The 21266-nt window shown below is 40.9% G+C and overlaps 1 protein-coding gene across 3 annotated transcripts; it reads left to right on the top strand.

Annotated features, from left to right (window-relative positions):
- Positions 1-72: 72 nt before the first annotated feature.
- Positions 73-19782, top strand: MRPL42 (mitochondrial ribosomal protein L42). Of its 3 annotated transcripts, XM_075151085.1 has the most exons (7): positions 119-169; positions 723-843; positions 1597-1759; positions 15371-15434; positions 16428-16512; positions 17787-17950; positions 19236-19782. In XM_075151085.1, exons 3-7 carry the CDS (start codon positions 1678-1680, stop codon positions 19279-19281), a joined length of 441 nt encoding a protein of 146 aa, XP_075007186.1. In that variant the 5' UTR covers positions 119-169; positions 723-843; positions 1597-1677; the 3' UTR covers positions 19282-19782. The 3 variants fall into 3 exon arrangements, with proteins under 3 accessions (XP_075007169.1, XP_075007186.1, XP_075007177.1); XM_075151068.1 differs by lacking the exon at positions 723-843 and having other exon boundaries at positions 73-169; XM_075151076.1 differs by lacking the exon at positions 119-169 and having other exon boundaries at positions 329-843.
- Positions 19783-21266: the final 1484 nt, after the last annotated feature.

The raw sequence follows: 21266 nt of genomic DNA on the forward strand, positions 1-21266 counted from the left end.
GGGAGGCGGTGGCGGGGCGCCCCGCCTGGAGTAGGCCCCGCCCGCCCGCACTACGTCTCCCGGCGTGCCGCAGGGCGAGCCGCCGCCGGAACCGGAAGGATCCGCGGTGCTGCCTCCGGTGCCGTGGCCGTCGGCGGGCTGCTGAGGGGACGCGGTGGCGTCCGCACAGGTAACCGCTGCGCCGGCGGCGGCTTCCACCTGGCCGGGGTTGTCGGGGCCGGCTGTTGCGCTCTGCGCCGGTAAAGCGCTCGAGGGCCGCCGAGGGCCGGGCCGCGCTGCGCTGCGCTGCGCTGCGCTGCACAGCGCAGGGCTCCCTGCCCGCCCCCCCCTTGTTTTTGTAGTTAATGACAAAGCGTGCCCGGGTGATGCAGGGGAACAGCACGCTAGGCCTCCGAAACGGGCCATAGGAAGAGAGTTTATGTACTTTCAGAGGGGTTAAATCGCTGTGGTTCACACTCGGGATTTTTTTTTTTTTTAGTAGCCTGCAGGTCCGTTTTCATAACGGGCACTCTTTTGCTTGCTTTGATGGATTAATGGTTTGGTTTTTTTTTTTAAGCTAAATATTTTCTTTAATCCTAGAAACACTAGGTTTTGTGTTCCTGCTTGTTGCAGACCGACCTTTAAGAGTTTTCTGTGTGCTGTGTCAGGGATGGGAATGTCCCAGTTTAAACTGACGTGGTCCTTGAGGTGAGGGCCGGTGCTTGAATCCTGCCCTTTGACAGGGCGGTCCAGACCTGCCGTGTTCTTCTCACCTTTTCTGTTAACGGGCTTTCAAAGGCAAGTCATGAGCAGCTCTGTAGATGCTGTGTTAGTGTTCTCTAACTTCAGCAGCACTTGACACAGGTAAAGAAAATGATGGATACTTATTTTTAGAAATTGTAAAATACACAGTTCTGGTGATGTTCTTCAGCGCAAAACATGAAGTAGTTTTAAAGGGGTCTTGTTTTTTCCTTTTTTATTTTTTACAAGTATGTCTTTAAACTGTTTCCAGTTATGTTTTTTTAAGCATTGTTATAAGTTTCTCTTCGAAGCAAATTGTTTTTTCTGTTTTTCTGTGGACAATGAAAAATTAAGATATTTATATATCTCTTTCTGCTTCTGTAAAATTTGGGGTAATATTTAAGGTATTCTAAATGGTGGTTTGTAGCTTTTAGAGGTATTGCTTTTGAGATGGATGAAAGCAACTGCATGTAGACAGCTTGTTAACTACAGCAAGTGTTATTTATAAGTAATTCTGTTTTTATACTGGGTGATGATATTTACATCATGAACAAGAAAAGCATGTTTCAGGAATAATTCTGTGGAGTGCGCAGAAGGAAGGATGCTAAACTTAGGTGGATGAGTACCAGTAGAAAAACGGTGAGAAGACCCAAGCTTGGAAACTTTTTTTAAAGTTAACAGTGTCACTAAACAAAGTCTTGTACCACATTTGACTATTAAGGAGGCAGGTGACAGTATCTTAAATAATATGGATTTCTAAACAACTGTCAGATAATGAGGAATGTACTGCACAAATTTTATTTATCCTTAAGGTATTCAAGAAATTAAATTGTTGGTCTTTTGTACCCAAACAACTATGAAACTGGTTTCTTTCAGAGGGTGTTCTGCAGAGAAAAAGGATACAGTGTCCGTTTGAGTTTCATCTTGTCCAGGACCGGTTTCCTGTCTGCTGTCGGCATGGCAACATTGCTTAGAACTGCGTGGTCCAGCTTCTTTTGGATGCGTTCAGTAGCAACCTGTAAGCAGGCCCCGCTGCAAAGTAAGTAGTGATGAAATTGTAGAAGTTCTATATTAACATTTGTTCTTTGAGAGCCTCTTTCCTATAATGTTTAAAGTAATGGAAGCATGGTAGTGAATTTTTATTTGAACAGAATCTGATATTCCATGTTCTCTGCTAATAATTAAAGGATATCTTGATTTGTTTTTTTCTTTTAAAGCTTCCATAGTCCACATATGACGCTTCTCTAATTTATTAATTAGCTTGTAAATACCATCCCTCTTACCACTGATTATATTTGAAGATTTAAATTTATTTTTTCAGACTTACAAACAGCGGTGAGAAAAGGCTACAGTAAAATCTCATTACTTAACATAAACAGAGAACAAGTGAAAACAGGCAATATTATTTCTTAGATTTTTGTCCGTGTTTTAGACATCAATAGAAAGATATAGGAGAGATAGTAAAAGTGGTAGAAAAGACAGGAATTCAGAAAATATAATGGACATGTTACATTTTAGAGGTTGGTTGACAAGGAGGGGAGAGAAATCGTAGAAAGAAATACAAACTATTTGCAGTAATATTTTACCAGAACTCAACTTCTTAATAGCTAAGAATGGTTTAATTGGAAGAACTGAAGCATGGAAGTGCTAACAGAAATTCTAAATTTAAAAATTTTATATCTAAAATATATATTTAAATATATTAGTTATATCTGAATTTAAATGTTAGAATTTTTCATCTCAAATATTTCAGAGAGGAAAATAGCTACCCAAAAGTTTCTTCTTGGTTCTTTCAGCTTTCCCAATTTTTACACACTGAATGCTCTCCACCTCCATTATGAACAGCTGAGAAGAATCCTATTTGTATTAAAATTAAAGATGGTCTACATAAAATAATGTGTCAGAAAAAAGTTGAAACCTTTTTATGACTTATTTGAAAACAGAAAGCTCAGAACATGCTAAGACTTAGTTCTTGTGATTGTAATTCAGTTCTTAAAGTGTAGTGGTAGAAGAATAGAATAGACTGTTTCAGTTGGAAGGGACCTATAATGACCATCTAGTCCAACTGCCTGACCACTTCAGGGCTGACCAAAAGTTAAAGCATGTTATTAGGGGCATTGTCCAAATGCCTCTTAAACACTGACAGGTTTGGGGCATCGACCACCTCTCTAAGGAGCCTGTTCCAGTGTTTGACCACCCTCTCAGTAAAGAAATGCTTCCTAATGTCCAGCCTAAACCTCCCCCGGCGCATCTTTGAACCATTCCCACACGTCCTGTCGCTGGATACCAGGGAGAAGAGATCAGCACCTCCCTCTCCTCTTCTCCTCCTCAGGAAGCTGTAGAGAGCAATGAGGTCGCCCCTCAGCCTCCTTTTCTCCAAACTAGACAAACCCAGAGTCCTCAGCCGCTCCTCATAGGACATTCCTGTCACCAGCTTTGTTGCCTCCTCTGGACACATTCAAGGACCTTCACATCCTTCTTAAATTGTGGGCCCAGAACTGCACACAGTACTCCAGGTGGGGCCGCACCAAGGCTGAATACAGCGGGATAATCCCCTCTTCAGACCGGCTGGCTATGCTGTGTTCGATGCACCCCAGGATGCGGTTTGCCCTCCTGGCTGCCAGGGCACGCGGCTGACCCGTACTGAGCCTGCTGCCGACCAGCACCCCCAGATCCCTTTCTGCAGGGCTGCTCTCCAGCCACTCCTCTCCCAGTTTATTTTTGTGCCCATCATTGCTCCGTCCCAGGTGCAGAATCTGGCACTTGGACTTGTGAAATTTCATCCCATTAATCATAGCCCAATGCTCCAATCTATCCAGATCCCTCTGCAAGGCCTCGTGTCCCTCAAGAGAGTCGACAGCACCTCCCAGTTTGGCATCATCAGCCAACTTGCTAATGGTGCATTCAGCTCCTGCATCCAGATTGTTGATAAATATATTGAACAGGACTGGCCCCAGAACTGAACCCTGAGGAACACCGCTGGTGACCAGTTGCCAGCAAGATGCAGCCCCATTTGCTACAACTCTTTGAGCTCTGCCATTCAGCCAGTTCTTCAGTCAGTGCACCATGAACCCTCTCATCCCACAGTTGGACAACTTGTCCAGAAGGATGCTGTGAGGGACAGTTATAAAAAGCCTTACTAAAATCCAGAAAAACTACATCCACTGCCTTCCTTTCATCCACTAGGCGGGTGACCTTAGCCTAGAAGGATATCAAATTAGTTAAACAGGACTTTCCCTTTGTGAACCCATATTGACTGTGCCTGATGATTGCATTGTTCTTTAAATGCCTTTCAATGGCACCCAGTATAATCTTCTCCATAATTTTTCCAGGAACTGAGGTTAGACTAACAGGTCTGTAGTTCCCTGGGTCTTCCCTCATGCCCTTCTTGTAAATTGGAATAACATTGGCTAGCTTCCCGTCAGTGGGGACCTCCCCAGACTCCCAAGACCTTTGGTAGATGATCGAGAGGGGTTCTGCCATAACAGCCGCTAGCTCCTTCTGGGATGAATCCCATCAGGCCCTGTAGACTTCTGAACATTCAGCTGATACAGCTGGTTCCTTACAATTTCAGTGTCCAGCAAATGGAAAGTCGCTGTTCCCACAGTCATGGTCCTCCAACTCAGGGGACCAGGCTGCTCAAGGTCTATTAGTATTATTAAAGACTGAGGCAAAAAACGCATCGAATGCCTCTGCTTTTTGTTCATCCTTATCAGTCCGATGACATTTTCAACAAGTATTGGTCCAATGTTTTCTTTAGACCTCCTCTTGCTATTAACATACTTAAAAAAGCCCTTCTTGTTATCTGAAACAACACTGGCCAGTTTCAACTCTAACTGAGCTTTGGCCTTTTGTGTCTTCTCCCTGCATAAACGAACCACAGCTCTGTACTCTTCCTGCAAAGCCTGACCTCGCTTCCAGAGATCATACAATTTGTTTTTCCTCTTGAGCTCCACAAGGAGTTCCCTGTTCAGCCAAGCTGGTCTTCTGCCCTGCTTGCTTGACTTACGACACAGTAGAATTGCCCGCTCCTGTGCTTCTAAAGGGTGGTTCTTAAAGACTGGCCAGCACTTGTGGACTCCTAAGCCCTCAAAAGAGGATTCCCAGGGTACTCCGCTAAATTCAGCTCCCTGAATAGCTTAAAGTTTGCTCTCCTGAAGTCCAGGGTAGCAACTCTCCTGTCCTTTTTTCTCATTACACTGAAAATTTTAAACTCAGCCATTTCATGATCACTGTGGCCAAGACAGCTACCTGTCATCACATCCCCCACGAGTCCTTCTCTATTCACAAATAGCAAGTCTAGAAGGGCATCTTTCCTAGTTGGCTCACTGAGTACCTGTGACAAGAAGTTATCTCCTACAAACTTCAAGAATTTCCAAGACCTGCTCGTCACAGCAGTATGATATTCCCAGTTGATATCTGGGAAGTTGAAATCTCCCATAAAGACAAGGGCTACTGATCCAGAAATTTCTCCTAATTGCCTATAGAATAACTCAGTGCTTACATTCTGGCTGGGTGATCAGTATAGACACGTACTACGACAACTCCTTTGTTTTCCATCACCCTAATCCTTACCCAGAGACTCTCAACCACATCATCACTAACTGTAAGGGATGTGCAATCAAACCTCTCCCTTGCATATAGTGCAACACCTCCGCCTTCCTCCTGAACAGCCTGTAGCCCTCCATCCCAGCACTCCAGTCATGGGACTCGTTCCACCAAATCTCACTACTGCTAATGATACTGTAGCTCTGGGAGCGGACCAACACTTCCAGTTCATCCTCTTTGTTTCTCATACTGTGTGTGTTGGTGTACAAGCATTTCAGATACGCTCCTGAGCCCTCTGTGCTCCCAGGAGCAGTGTAAATGTTGCCACTAGCATTGCCACCCTCAGGTGATGCTGTGCCAACCCTTGGCTCACCTACTGCAATCCTGTTGGTATCCCCTTCCCCAACGATTCTAGTTTAAAGCTCTCTCGATCAGTCCTGCCAGCTTATGCCCAAAGACGCGTTTTCCCCATTGGGACAGGTGGATCCCATCATGCCACACTGGGGGAGGCTTCACCGGGCTCAGAAACTTACATGTGGATTTGTGTCAGGTTCCGGCAGTAAAGGAGGGGGATTGCCAGTAGAAGTCAACTACAGAGACCTCCCAGGCCCATCCTAGGCATGCATACCTGCATGGCTGTGGAAGGCAAGATGCCTATGGTATGGTTCCTATATAAGGGACTGTTACTGTTTAACACCTTACGTTAGGTTTACAGTTGGACTCTTTGATCTTAAAGGTCTTTTCCAACCTAAATGATCCTGTGATTCTACGAAAAAATGGGAATGGAATTGAAACGAAGTCATCTCCGAAAAACTCTCTAAGACTCAATTTAGAGTTTTAGAAAGCAGGTATTCTTTATTGCAGCGCTGGACGCACAGGGGATCGCTCCACCTAGTGTGTGTGCCAAATCACGTAACCATAGGGGTTAAAAGCAATTAGAGTTTACATATTCATTACATTTCCGAGAAATAATCTAAATATTCATGTTGTTTCCCAGAATTCATTAACATATGCAAATGTCCCCAACGCATGCGCCCTTGTGCTCTTTGGTAGTCTTTTGGGGTCCTCTGGTGGTCGTCGATAGTCTTCATCACGGTGCCCTCTGGTTGAACTCAGTCTTCACGCATGCTCTGTTAGTCCCTTGGCTTAGTTTACATGTTTTTCACTTGTAACCAGCTAGCTTATTCCAGTATACCCTTCCCTATCAACCCTGCAAGGTTAGCTTCTCCATCTAATTAACGTAAAGTACAAAGTTTCAAGGTTCTTTTATCTATTGAATGGCCGGCCTATCTGTTCATGAAGCATTCCTAACCCATCTACATCATTCGAACCAAGGAATCTCATGTCTCTTCACTGTTCCTTTCCTTCCTTATAAGGTTGTTCCTTTTCCGTGATTACTGCTTACTGGAGCCTAACAATGCTTTTAAGATACACAATTTATCTACATACCTACAAACACAACACCTGTTAGTTACCTAACTTCAAACAACAAATCTTAACAAACTATATCCCCTACATCAATTTGAGACTTACGATATTGCTCCCTATCAACCTCCCCTTTTCTTTTGAGGCTATATAGTTAAAGCTATATCCCTCAATAAATTAAACTCCTTTGAGACCATAGAAGGCGAACTTCACTGTAGTTCTTATATTAGTCTCACTCTCTCAGAACTTTGGTTTCCAATTACAGAACAACATTTCCAAAAACACTGTACTATTACATATATGCAAACAAAGCCTAATATAACAATCATAAGAATACCTAACAACTTTTTCACCCGTTGACTAAGGTCGGGAATCCATGAAGTTAACCATTTGAATGTTTCCCCTAATCCATATGAAGTGTCATCCTTCTGTATTTCATGAAGTATTTTTGTTTGTTTCCAGATTTCCTCTAGATCAGTAGAAATTTTACCACTTTGATCTACGTATACACAACAGCTTGTATTTAGCATTGTGCATACTCCTCCTTGAGAGGTTAACATCTTATTTCAATTAGAATAATTTCCAACAAAATCAGTCTTTGTTAGGCATCTGATTTTGTCCATTCCTTGGGGGGGTGGGGGTTACACCGTTGTACACAGGTACAATATTTTTGTTCTGGAGTTGGGGTCTTAATTATCCATTGCTGTTCTTTCATTTCCCTACTTACGTTAAAAGAAGTGTTTCTCCACAGAGTGTTCCAAGATATACTATCTGGTATAGGGATTCCAGTTAAAGGAACTCCCCTCTTTTAGTGCTCCAGAAAATGAGTACAGGCTCAACAGTCTGACTTATTAGCGATTTGGACTGTTCTTTGTAACAAGTCTATATGTAGGTTTCTTTTCCATGGATTCCCTGACCCTTCATGGAGTAATTCTATCGAAAAGCAACAAAGGAATATCAAGTCTCTTAGTGTTTTCATTCCTTATTCAAGCTAATATGAGTGTATAATACATGAAAGTCCCATGCATAATTTACTGCATTCGAGAAAGTTTCAGCTTTAATGGTCCTGTCCTCTCAGAAGTCCATTCTCCAGGTGGAGCTTTCTTCACACGCGTATGGTGTATCCAGGGTGTCTGCTCCTTGATCTTGATTGCAGTGAAGGTCGTCAGCAACACCTGGAACGGTCCCTTCCACTTTTCTTCCAGCGGTTGACCTGCAAAAACTTTAACATAAACCCCATCCCCTGGCTTAAAAGGGTGAACTGGTTGGTCTAGGCTCCTAGTTCTGGTTCCTAAGACAACCTTTTCTGTTTGGCCCAATTGTTTTCCTAGAGCAATCATATACTATTGCAAATATCCTTCTCCTAATTGATTCAAATCTTCTCCTCTATATTGCAATTGGTATGGCCTTCCAAACAGAATTTCAAAAGGACTTATGCTTTCCTTAGTTCTCGGTTTTGTTCTGATCCAAAGCAACGCAAGTGGAAGCGCTTGATACCAATATAGATTAGTTTCTTGACAAATTTTAGCTAGTTGTTGTTTTATCAAATGATTCATCTTCTCAACCTGCCCACTTGCTTGAGGTTGATGTGGCGTATGTAACTGCCACTCAATCCCTAGCATTTTGCTAAGTTGTTGAACTATTTGTGCGCAAAAGTGAATACCTCTGTCTGATGATATTACTGCTGGTATTCCAACTCGAGGTATAATTTCATTCAGCAATACTCGGATGACTTCTCGGGCTTTATTTGTTCTGCAAGGGAAAGCTTCTGGCCAACCTGAGAATGTGTCTGTTAACACTAACAAGTACCGATACTCCCCTTTTCTTGGGAGTTCGGAAAAGTCTATTTGCCATTGTTGCCCTGGGATGTTACCCTTTCCAGTTGTCCCTACGTGAACCCTATTGGTTGTGTTAGGGTTATTTTTCAAACAAATTTCACACTGCTGCGTTACTTGTTTCACCACAGCATACAAATTACGACCTACTATTCTTTTGTTCAAATCCTTGTACAAAGCATCTGCTCCCCAATGAGTTTTGCTGTGCTCATCTAAAATTAATTTCCATAATATTCTGGAGGGTATTATAATACGTTCATCTGGTGTATATACCCATCCGTCATCTTTTTCTTTCCCTCCTAAGTCGTCAGTCAAATTCCTGTCTTCCTTTGAATATTTTTCAGAGCCTAAATTTAATTTTAACACTTGAAATTTACAGTCTGGAATCAAAGCCAATGTTTCAACTTCTGTCTTTTCTGCGGCTTGCCTGGCCTCATGATCTGCCAATTTATTTCCAATTTCCTGTTCAGTGTTACCTTTTTGGTGTCCTCTGTAATGCATAATAGCCACTTTCTCTGGCAATTTTACAGCTTCTAGGAGTTGTAAGATTTCTTTTGCATGTTTTATCTGTTTTCCTTGGGCTGTAAGCAATCCTCGTTCTTTCCAAATGGCTCCGTGGGCATGTACCACTCCAAAGGCATATTTAGAATCAGTCCATATATTAATTTTCTTCCCTTTTGACAATTCTAGGGCTCGAGTCAAAGCAATTATTTCAGCCTTCTGTGCAGATGTCCCAACAGGTAAAGATTCAGCCTCTATTACCTTATGGGTGGTAGTCACAGCATACCCAGCCTTACGTTCTCCTTGCTTCATAAAGCTGCTCCCGTCTGTGAACCATGAGTCCTCAGCATCCTCCAGTGGTTCTTCTTTTAGGTCTGGTCGACTTGAATAGGCGGCTTCCATTGTCTCCAAACAGTCATGCACCACAGGTTCTGAGGTACCTCCACTGAGGAAAGATGCTGGGTTTACAATATTAGTAGTCTGTATATTAACATCATCCTGCTCTACCAAGATAGCTTGGTATTTCAAAAATCGAGAAGGAGAGAGCCAGTGATTCCCCTTTTGTTCTAATACTGCTGAAACTGTACGAGAGACCAATACCGCCATTTTCTGACCCATAGTAAACTTGCGAGCTTCCTGAATGTTGAGGACGACCGCTGCCACTGCTCGCAGGCATCCAGGCCATCCTTTACTCACTTCATCTAACTGTTTGGAGAAGTATGCAACCGCTCTCTTGTGGGGTCCTAATCGTTGAACAAGCACTCCCAGCGCTATGCCCTGTCTTTCATGAGAAAACAGCCAAAAGGGTTTTGAAATATCTGGGAGGCCTAAAGCTGGGGCTCTCATAAGTTCCATTTTTAACTTTTGAAATGCCTTCTTTGCCTCCCCAGTCCAAACTAGTTTTACCGGATTTTCTTTCAGTAGTTCATACACTGGTTTCACTAAAAGTCCATACTCACATATCCATAATCTGCACCAACCTGTCATTCCAAGAAAAGTTCTGAGTTCTTTTACCGTCCTGGGTTCCGGTGTGCGGCAAATAGCTTCTTTTCGTTCCGCTCCGAGTTCTCTTTGTCCTCCCGAGATTTCAAATCCGAGATATGTCACTTGTGATTGTACCAGCTGAGCTTTCTGTTGAGAGACTCGATATCCACGTAATCCCAAAAAGTTAAGCAAACTTACAGTCCATTGCACACATTCTTTTTCTGTTTCTGTAGCAATTAAAAGATCATCCACATATTGTAATAGAGTACTGCCTTGTGACAGGGGATTCCAAGCTTCAATCTCTCGTGCTAATTGATTACCAAAGATAGTAGGACTATTCTTGAATCCTTGGGGTAACACTGTCCAGGTTAATTGGGTCTTTCTTCCTGTATCGGGATTTTCCCACTCAAATGCAAATAATTTTTGGCTTTCTTTTGCCAAAGCCAGACAGAAAAAGGCATCTTTTAAATCCAGTACGGTAAACCATATTTGACTATTCTTTAATTTAGTTAGCAATGTATAAGGATTCGCTACCACAGGGTGTAAGTCTTCTACAATTTTGTTTATTGCTCTCAAATCTTGAACCAATCTGTAACTTTTGCCATCTGGCTTTTTCACAGGTAAGATAGGAGTATTATATTCTGACTCACATTCCACAAGTAGTCCAAATTGCAAGAAATTGTCAATTATTTCTCTGATTCCCTTTCGATCTTCTAGCCTCAATGGATACTGTTTAATTCTAACTGGGCCAGCCCCTGGCTTTAATTCTATCTTTATTGGTGCTGCATTTTTGGCCTTCCCAGATATCCCAGAGGCCCACACCCCTGGATATACCTGATCTAAAATTTCTTGGGGTATTTGCTTTGTTTTTTCAGCTTGTATTAGAGCCAGACTTAAGACTTCGATTAATTGTTCATTTTTAATTTTAAATTCCATCCTCTCTCTTTTGAATGTTATTTCTGCTCCCAATTGTTCTAATAAATCTCGCCCCAATCGGGATTTTGGAGAATTTGGCATATACAAAAACTTATGTATCCCTATTTGTTTTCCTAACTTGTATTTTAGCGGCTGTAAAAAGAAAGCTTTCTCCTGTTGGCCAGTAGCTCCTATTACAGTCACAAAATCCTTATCCACAGGTATTAATTCTTGGTTTAATACAGAGTAAGAGGCACCCGTGTCCACCAAAAATTCAACCTCTCTGCTCTGCTTTCCTAGCTTCATTTTAACCAGTGGATCCGCTAGGATAGATTTCCCAGGTCCCCGTCAATCCCCCTTAACGTGTGCCTGTATCCTCCCTTTCTCTTTCCGTCTCTCTGGACACTCATCTTTCCAATGCCCCCTCTGTCTACACCATGCACATTGGTCCTTTCCCAAAGGCCTCTTAAGTCCCATACTTCTAAATCCTTTATTTTCTTGTAACGCCGCCAACGCCCGCTTGTCTTTCCTTCGGTCCTCCCTATTACTAAACACTCTCCATGCTTCATCTAGTAAAACCTCCAAATTTCTACTTTCTGCCAGCCTTAATTTCTGCAGCTTCCTCCGGATATCACTTGCTGACTGCCCAATGAATAAAGATACTAACTGCTGGATTCCTATCTCCGATCCTGGATCTAAAGGAGTGTGCTGCCTCATAGTGTCTCGTAATTTATCCAAAAATTCTGAGGGGGTTTCCTTGGGACCCTGCCGAATGGCATATAGGGCTGACCAGTTGATTGTTTTTGGAATAGCCTGCTCCATTCCCCTTATAATCCAATCCCTGTAAGAATTCAACAACCGAAGGTGGGCCCCTTTATTCGGATTCCAGTGCGGATCTTGTAAGGGAAAGTGTTCTTTTATATCTTCCCCAGTACTCTTGAGCTGATCCCTCGCCAGATCTTGGGCGGTTTTTAAGATTAACTGTTTCTCGGTTTCTGTCACCTGATCCAATAATAATTGGATATCACCCCAATCAGGATTGTGCTGTTTTATTAAAAACTGGAAATGTTTAGTCACCCCCACAGAGTCACTTCGGTAACCCTTTGCCACATTTTTCCATGTTGCAAGATCAAATAAGGAAAAGGGAACCTTTATTAAAACAGGCTCTCCTCCTGGTCCCACTGCTTCCCTCAGTGGTGCCTGCACCACTGCTTGCTCTCTGCTTCGAGTGCGAGAGGATACCGGGCTACCTGGGGGGGTTCCCAAGTCAGAGTCCTCATTTTCTCTTTGTTGTGTTCCTGCAGGCGGCTTATAATGTTCTGGCAGATCTCCCACTTCAGGATCTCTTATTTTTCCTAACTTTACACATCTCTGCCCTATGCTGCACGCCAAACAACACCTCTTCAACTTCCCTTTTCTTTCTTTCTCATTTTCCTTTTCTAAACCCAACACCAGGGGATCTTGCGGGGCCAGATTAATACCACACTCTTTTTGCCATTCTGGGTGGTTCCTTAAAGTGAAAAACATATCAGCATAAGCAATCTCATCCCATTTTCCTTCCCTTCTTAGAAATAACATTAGTTGCAACAAAGTGTTATAATTCAAAGTTCCATTAAAAGGCCATTTTTCTTCGTCCTCTAGTTTGTATAAGGGCCACCACTGATTGCAATGTTTTATCAAAGTTTTCTTACTAAGATCTGCCCCCCCTATTTCCTTCCAGTGACTCAAAATACAACCTAAGGGGCTCTTTTTCTCAATGCCTCCACTCTGTTGACCCCCCATCCTGCTTGCCCACACAAAGAGTAGTTAAAATTAGATTTAAAATCACTAAAATTTTACAGTTATCCTTTTATTGCACCAAATATACTCCAATATAAATATAGGGGTACAACTATTTTCAGTATGTAGGGGACATTTTTCTCAGACACTCATACATATGTCATTTCATCCGCTTCGTTCGTCTCCGGCTGCTCTCCTCGCGGAGAACACGGAACCGTGGATCAGAACTCCGCACTCGCTTCGCAGCTGTGCTGCGTCTCACATGTACAATGCAGACTCTCAGTCACACAAACGGGCCCGTTACACTTCTCACTCACACCACAAACTGTACCAATTAGAATAATAATCAAGCTCACATATAGCATAAATCATTAACCGTAAACCGTTTGCCACAAGTCCACACAGATCAGTTTAAACCATAATACACAGTACCGGATTTTACAACAGATTACTATAATTATGGCAATGCCACATACAACTCCGACCACTACAGTTAGGAGACCCCAAGGTACTTGAGGATACCACCTTTCCAGGGGGGAGCACCAATGCTCCCTACCTCGCGTAGGACGTCTCCTCACAACTTACAGGTATCCCCTTACTCCCAAATTGGCCAAAAAGTTAAAGAATACCTTTATCAAACAGATAGTCCTTTGTCTGCTCCTGCGGTGATCCGGATGAGGCGAGGAGTCCCTCCGGAGAAGTCTCCGGGGGTATCCAAGGGAGTCCTTTTTCTCAGCGGGTCCCGCAGGTAAGCAGAGGAGGTCCCATCTGGGGTGCCAATCTGAAACGAAGTCGTCTCCGAAAAACTCTCTAAGACTCAATTTAGAGTTTTAGAAAGCAGGTATTCTTTATTGCAGCGCTGGACGCACAGGGGATCGCTCCACCTAGTGTGCGTGCCAAATCACGTAACCATAGGGGTTAAAAGCAATTAGAGTTTACATATTCATTACATTTCCGAGAAATAATCTAAATATTCATGTTGTTTCCCAGAATTCATTAACATATGCAAATGTCCCCAACGCATGCGCCCTTGTGCTCTTTGGTAGTCTTTTGGGGTCCTCTGGTGGTCGTCGATAGTCTTCATCACGGTGCCCTCTGGTTGAACTCAGTCTTCACGCATGCTCTGTTAGTCCCTTGGCTTAGTTTACATGTTTTTCACTTGTAACCAGCTAGCTTATTCCAGTATACCCTTCCCTATCAACCCTGCAAGGTTAGCTTCTCCATCTAATTAACGTAAAGTACAAAGTTTCAAGGTTCTTTTATCTATTGAATGGCCGGCCTATCTGTTCATGAAGCATTCCTAACCCATCTACATCATTCGAACCAAGGAATCTCATGTCTCTTCACTGTTCCTTTCCTTCCTTATAAGGTTGTTCCTTTTCCGTGATTACTGCTTACTGGAGCCTAACAATGCTTTTAAGATACACAATTTATCTACATACCTACAAACACAACACCTGTTAGTTACCTAACTTCAAACAACAAATCTTAACAAACTATATCCCCTACATCAATTTGAGACTTATGATATTGCTCCCTATCAGAATCATGGGAGAACTCAGTTGGAAGGGACTTCAGGTGGTCTGTGGTCCAAACTCCTGCTCAAAGCAGGTTCCGCTCTGCGATCACACCAGGTTGCTCAGGGCTTTGTCTTTGAAATCTCCAAGGCCAGAGACTGCACAAACCTGCCTGGGCCCCAGTCCCACTGGTTGGCTGTCCTCACAGGGAAAACGTTTCTCTACATATCCAGTCAGAGCCTCTCGTTTCAACTTAGGGATGTTGTTTCACGTCCTCCCACCATGCGATGCTGTGAACAGACTGGCTCCCTCCCCTCAGTAACCCCACTCCTCATACATAGTTACTGGGGGCTGCTGTTAGGTCTCCCCAAAACTGTCTCTGCTCCAGGCTGAGCCAGCTCCGATCCTTCAGCCTCTCCCCACAGGGCAGCCTGCAGCCTCTGACCATCTTGGCGGGCCTTCGCTAAACTTATTCAGGTTTGTCTTTTATTAAAGGGCCCCAAGTATCCCTTCTTAAAGGGCCATAGTATCTAGATGTGGTCTAACAGGTGCTGAGTAGAGGAAGATAATCCCTTCCCTCAGTCCACTTAGTACCGTCCCAGATGTTGCTGTCCTTCTTTACTACTTTTAATTTTTGTGATTGCTTTCCTTGGAGCAACAGGAACCTGGGGAAAGGGGTAAAGTTTTCTAGTGTTACAGCAGCCAAGAGGTTATAGTTTTGTGTTTTGTATAGCATACATAGCAGTCGCCAGCGAAGTACAAATTTGGTTTTTATAATAAATATTGCTATGAATGAAATTATGATCTTCCCTCTAAGTCATAAGGTAATGTTCTTTGCATATATAAAGAACATACTCTAATGGTGAAATCTGTAGGTATTTTGTTTATATGTGATTTTTCTTAGGAAAACAATACAATCGGAAAGCTGAATGTAAGCCATAGCTACCTAGATACTGTATTTTTTGATTGCACTAGAAATCTATGTAGTAAAGTGAACTTCTATTTAGACAGTATTTGGGTTTTGTTAATCTAAAACTGAGTATGATTATAATCCTCGATTAAGACTTAGAACAGCATGAAAATGTAAACATAAATTTGGCACAGCTCTGTTTTTACATTAATGTTCTTTACGTGTTTTTTTTGCAGATGGAGCTGTGTATCATACTTGCCATAAATCTACATATTCAGTTCTCCCTGAAGACTACAATTGGTACTTAAATGTGCTTTAATGTGTGGCCATTTCATCTAATGTTTATTCCAGGGCTACTTTCTCTGTTGTGAAGTTGTCATATAATGGTATCAAATACATCTTCTGCCAGTTTTGGATATATGTAATCATTTTAACTAAAGTACTGTTTCCGATCATAATGATTGTGAAGTTAGTATTTAAAAAAACGAGCATAAGGAAAAATCATGCAGGACTCATTCTAAATGTGGTGATGACCCCAGCACCCCTGCAGTTTTGTTTGTGGAAAAGCAAAAGTTGTGGAAAAGCTAAGAGCAGTCATTTTCATTGATGCTTGTTGTTAAGACAAAGTCCAGGTATTTTTGTGCTGCTGCATGAGAAGCTTGAGTAGAAACCAGAAAAGATGATACAAATACAGTGAGAAACGCAGCATCCATGTCATACAAGGCTTTAGGAAGCTAATATGTCATGCAAGTTAATAAGGAAGAAAGGTGAGAAGAGAGTCCTACTCCCTCAAGGAACCTCTCAGTAGGACTTTTGGTTCATCATGTTCATCATCTTTTACCAAATATAAAAGTTGGAACCCCAAACAGAGCTTTGCTTTCTATTCTTTCTTTTGTAGGTGCCATACTTCTTATAAAGGCATGATATCCTAAGTATCACTGATGATCATTACCCCCATCTGTTGCTACAGTTTTATATGTAACTATTCAAAATGTTAAAGATTTTTTTCCAACCCATATTTCCAGCTATCTTTAATATTTTATTTTAGCCCTTTTTTCCTCTTGATTCAAAAAAAGAAACCTGAAGATGGCTGGGGTGGGGGGCGGAAAAGGGAAGGTCAGACCAAGGGTTTGTGACCCTTATTTTGTAAGGGTTTATTTTATAGAAGATTCTTAAGAATTCATAAATGCAGGGTCAAATCTGGTTTTCTTTGGGACTTGGGCTGTTCAGTTGCTCAGCATGTCTGAAAATTTTAAGGGATATATTTAAGAGTGTAAGTTTTTATTTTTATAGCAAAGTGGATCTTGCAGTGACATCAGATTTGAAGACAATTGTCTGCTACCACCCTTCGCTTGAGATTCCATACGAGCATACAAAAGTATGTCCAAATGTACACATTTCTATTTCTTACTCTTGTAAAGACATAAGCAGCTCATAGTTTTGAGTCTTTAGGGCATCTTTTTTTAATTTGAAATACTGAGGTACTTTTCATTATGTGATTAACATGTCTGTGAAGTGAGGGAATGATGAACATAGCTGCTACCGTGTGGAGGACCTTATTCTCAGTTGAATTGAGGGAAGGTTGCAGAGTAAGGAATGCTCGGATATCACAGCATGTAGTAACTCAAATAGAATTAAGTGAGGCACTCAAATACTTGTACACTACAGAGAAAACTCGTTTCTGTCTATGAGTGTACTCCTCAAAGAGGATGTTTGGAATGCAGGCTATAGTTCACACGTCCTACTGTGTATACATGCAGCAATCTGGGTGAGAGGATATAAAGAGTGCTGCTGCTGCTGCTGCTGCTGCTGCTTTCTTCAACTCACGCTTTAAATTCCATTCAGCACTCTGGGTTCATAAACTCCACAAAAAACTTTAAATATTGAGTTTTTATCTACCAGTAGTACTTTCAATGTGTTCTTTACACCGACAAAAGTATGTCTAGATAAACTTTTCTAGTGTACACTTTTTTTTTCAATTTCCAGTCCTCATGTGCTAGTAAAATACTGCAAATGGTAGCTACGTTGCTGAAGTACCCAATGTGAAAATTCTCCATTGAAAACTTAAAATATTTTAGCACTCTTTGCCTGCAAGTTACATATCGGTATTTTAAAATTTATCAGTTGCATGTCTCTCAGGAAAAACAGGTGTAAAAGACTAAAACAAGAAAAATATTTGTAACGGTGCTAGTAGTTAGGTTTCAGGTTGAGAACAAACGTCTAGGTCTTAGCAGATGCACAAACAATTAGGAAACTTTTTTAGCGATGAATGATCATCACTATGAATAAATTTCTAAATAGGAATAATATGAGTACTTTTGTATTAGTAGAACTGAAGCTTATGATTCAGCTAGTGAATTGTAAGGATGAGATCAGCAATAATGATGACAGCAGTGCTGATTTTAGGGGTAGGGTGTTCAGATGTAGCACCTGGGGTAATTAGATGTTTCTAAACATCTGCTCCACAGTGATGTGGTTTTGTTTGGGGCAGGGGGAGCGGGGGGTAAACAGCTTTTACAATTACAAGTATTCTTCTGTATCCCTTTGGTTTCAGCTGTTAAGAGTAAATTGTAATGCTATCTATGTAGCTTGGCTTTCTGTTTTTCTTAAAAAAAGGAGAAAAAGGAAATATGTACACTATTGTTTTTATAGCCCATACCACGGCCAGATCCAGTGAATAATAAAGAAGAAACCCTTGATCAAGTTTTGAAATCCAGATTGAACGAAAAGGAGCTTAAGAACGACAGAGGTCCTACAATTGAAGAGCTCAGCAAAATGTTTTACACAACAAAACATCGCTGGTATCCCGTGGGACAGTAAGTATTTTCTTTTCAGTGTTTGTTCCTTCGGGATGTAAAAGGAGATACAGGAATAATTTAATGACTAGATTCAACCTAGGATAAGTCATGTGAGACGAGATACTGTTAGCACATGGGCTACTACATAAAATCTTAAATGCGGCGTTGTGTAAATGGAAGACTATTTTGTAAGGGTTTTTTTTTAACACTGCCCCTTTGGTAGACTTTGCAACTTTTTTTTTTTTTTTTTGGTAAAATATGTCACAGAGTAGAAATTTCTTATACCATCTAGTTAGCTACTGGTTCAGTGATTTATTAAATTTGCATAAGTGAAGTTGGCATAAGAGAATCTAGTATGTAAAATACCTTCAATGGATATAACCAAATACAGCTTGGAAATATGCAATATCTATTCCGTAACAACTTTTCAGAAAACAACTTAATGGGATGATTCTCAGACTTAATAATAGTAGAGGTTTTTCATTTGAAATGGTGAAAAGTATACCTTGGTGTGCCTTGTATTCAGAAAGCTAGGAGAAGGAGAGGTGCAAATATGCATGACAGTTTGAAGAGGAACTATATATGTTCAGAAATACCACTGGAAAGAAATGACATTCTAGTTTGTGTTACTCCTTTCCAGTCCATGTTACTACACCTTTTGGTAGCTTCTAATTTTATAGCTATGGATTTGGGCGGGTGGTTTTTTTTTTGTCCACAGAAAAATTTTTAATTTGGGTTTGGGGAGTAGATGAAAGGAATGAAATGGTAGAACTTTCTGTGGCCAAAGGGTAGCTGTTGCTTTGACGCGCATCAGACAGGATCTTCCTTGTTTTAGGGTGTGAGGAATTAAAAGGAAAGTAGGGATCATTTTTGTTGTGAAGAATTTGTTTTTTAGTTTGAATGCAAAATATTACACTATTTAACGTTCAGTCTAGCATAACTCCTTTATACATCGAGTCTCTTTGTTGTGTAGCAATCATTTTTGCCAAAGGAAAAGCTGACAATGTAATAAAATTAACTTCACACAAAGGATTAAGAATAAACAGCAGCCTTTGTACCTATTCAGCTGTAGAACTGATTGGATTATTGTGTGCTTGTAGCAGATGTAGCAGTAGAAATGAGTAGCGTTACGTAACTCCGTGAACAACAGAGACGACATCTAATGAGTGGTGATGGGTTGTGCTCGTGTATCTTGTGTTTTGCTTACTTGTGTAACCTCCAGACCACTCACGGGGGGAAAAGATATCAGGAGAATCAAAGACTCTCCAAAGCTTGCATTCACTGCAGCCTTTTTTTCTTCTAGGTATCATAGAAGACGCAAGAATCCTAATCCTCCTACAGACAGATAATTAAGATAACTTCTTGTTCATCAGCACTTTGCTATTAATCTTTATTGGAAATAAAAATTACAGAAAATGAGATCTTTGGCAATTCTGTGTGAGTGCTGTAACTGAAACATGCTTAACTAAATTTGTTATTTTCTATTTCAACTAGTTGACACTAGAAAAACGACAAAACTGCACTACTGAAGCAAGGATCCAGTGAAGGCTATTGTATACACACGGTCAGTGAATGTGCTAGCGTTAGACCTGGGTGTAACAGGTGATGGAGTGCTCTGATTAAACTAGGTCAGAGCCTTATCATTGGTACAGCGAACGCATAGAAGTGTTATGTCAAAATGGGAAATCTAGAACTGGACACGTTAGGATTTGTTGGGTTGTTTTTTTTTTTTTTTAGAAACCTAGTGACGGAAATGCAGATGAGCTTGAATACTGAGGTATTTATGAAATAGTATCTATGAAAAATATTATGAGGTATTTATGAAAACAGTAAAATAGTTTTGCTTCTTCTATTATGCTTGTAAGATGCCTGATTCCGTGTTTAATCCTACATCAGCCAAGTGATTGTACTTAAAGCTAACATCATGTACTGAAAACTGGCCAACTTGGTTAAATTTTAGCTTCCAAGGCGTAATAACTCACCCTTCTAAATCACCCAGCAGTCCCAAATAGCTGAGATAACTTCTGTGTGCATTCGTGGTTTGTGGGTTTTTTTCTGGTTGGGTGTTTGTTTTGTTTTGTTTTGTTTTGTTTTTTTAAACCCACCCCAACTACCTTTCAGTGAGGATGCTATGTTCGTATATAAATCGAAATAGCTGTAGCTCAGGGGAGGAAGAGTTCTTTGCCTCAGTAAGCTAATCGGGGAAGACTCCGAGCTCTTTGTAGCTTACCTAATGGGAAGGATTGGCCCTTTACTATATAAAATGCTTTAAATTAAATAAGTTTCGTCTGATTCAACTTCATAGCTTTAGTGTTTTGTAATGCTTAAATGTTTCTGCTATTAAAATATTCTATGTCATCTAGCATTTTTTCTCAGGAAAAGGAGATCTTTACTCCAGTCTACAGTTTTAGGCATCAGTCTTCTGATCGAAAGGGCTAGCTTGGAACATTGTGCCTCTGCAGAGATCCCGGTGACTTCATTAAGTCTTCTTAGCAGATCCTAATAAATAATCAGAAAATAATTATCCCATATATGTCATAGGTTTTAATTGTATTTCCTTTCCAAAGCAACTTGGATAAGATAGGAGGGTTCTTGTTTCTTGTGTTAGGCTAGTGTCATTTTGCCAGCATGCGTTATCTGCACCTTTTGTTAGAAGTGGGGTGCCATATAAAGTCACTAATCCTGGTCATTGTTAGCATAAAGGACACTTACTTTTCTAAAGTTATTGCTAAATAACTGGTTTTCCTTCAATTTCCTTTTTTTTTTATTTATAAATTTTCCTTTGTAAAAAAAGTAATGTTGGATGCATGTAAAAGAACTGCCTTTAAATACTTCTGGAAAATTTTACATAAAGCTAGTCTAAGTATTTATCTGGGTATTATTTTTAAAAATGCATTTTAAAATCCGAATGCCAGTTAGCTGATAATGGTTTATTTATGGCAGAGCATGAAATTGTTTTGCTTATTCTGTTATGCTCTTAAGATATCTGAGTCCGTGTTTAAGCCTACGGAGTGATTTTGGCTCCGTATTATACGATGTGTTGCTCGCGTGAGAACAAACATGCGATCACAAAAGAATGTCTGTTGTGTCTATGAAAAGGATTGCTGCTTACTCTGCAAGTTCAACCGCATGAAAATAATTATTTTTTCTGCCTAGAATATAACTTTTAAGATAGTTTTTAGTAATTTGTAGTACAACAAATTTTAGTATTTTCATCAGTTCATAGTGCCTGGTACTGACACTGGTCCATAAGTGAGAAGCTTACATCTCATGTTTAGGGTTTTGTTATGTTCCACTGCATAAAATCAAGACCCCTTTATTTTTGGAAAGCTGA

This window comes from Calonectris borealis, chromosome 1, assembly GCF_964195595.1.
Source record: "Calonectris borealis chromosome 1, bCalBor7.hap1.2, whole genome shotgun sequence".
Taxonomy (NCBI): Eukaryota; Metazoa; Chordata; class Aves; order Procellariiformes; family Procellariidae; genus Calonectris; species Calonectris borealis.

What these genes read in the sequence shown, in the direction of transcription:
- MRPL42 (XM_075151068.1), top strand. Translation starts at nt 1,678, where the DNA reads ATGGCAACATTGCTTAGAACTGCGTGGTCCAGCTTCTTTTGGATGCGT. An exon ending in TAAGCAGGCCCCGCTGCAAA is followed by an intron (nt 1,760 to 15,370) that starts GTAAGTAGTGAT and finishes TTTTTTTTGCAG; the next exon opens with ATGGAGCTGTGTATCATACT. An exon ending in CGCTGGTATCCCGTGGGACA is followed by an intron (nt 17,951 to 19,235) that starts GTAAGTATTTTC and finishes TTTTTCTTCTAG; the next exon opens with GTATCATAGAAGACGCAAGA.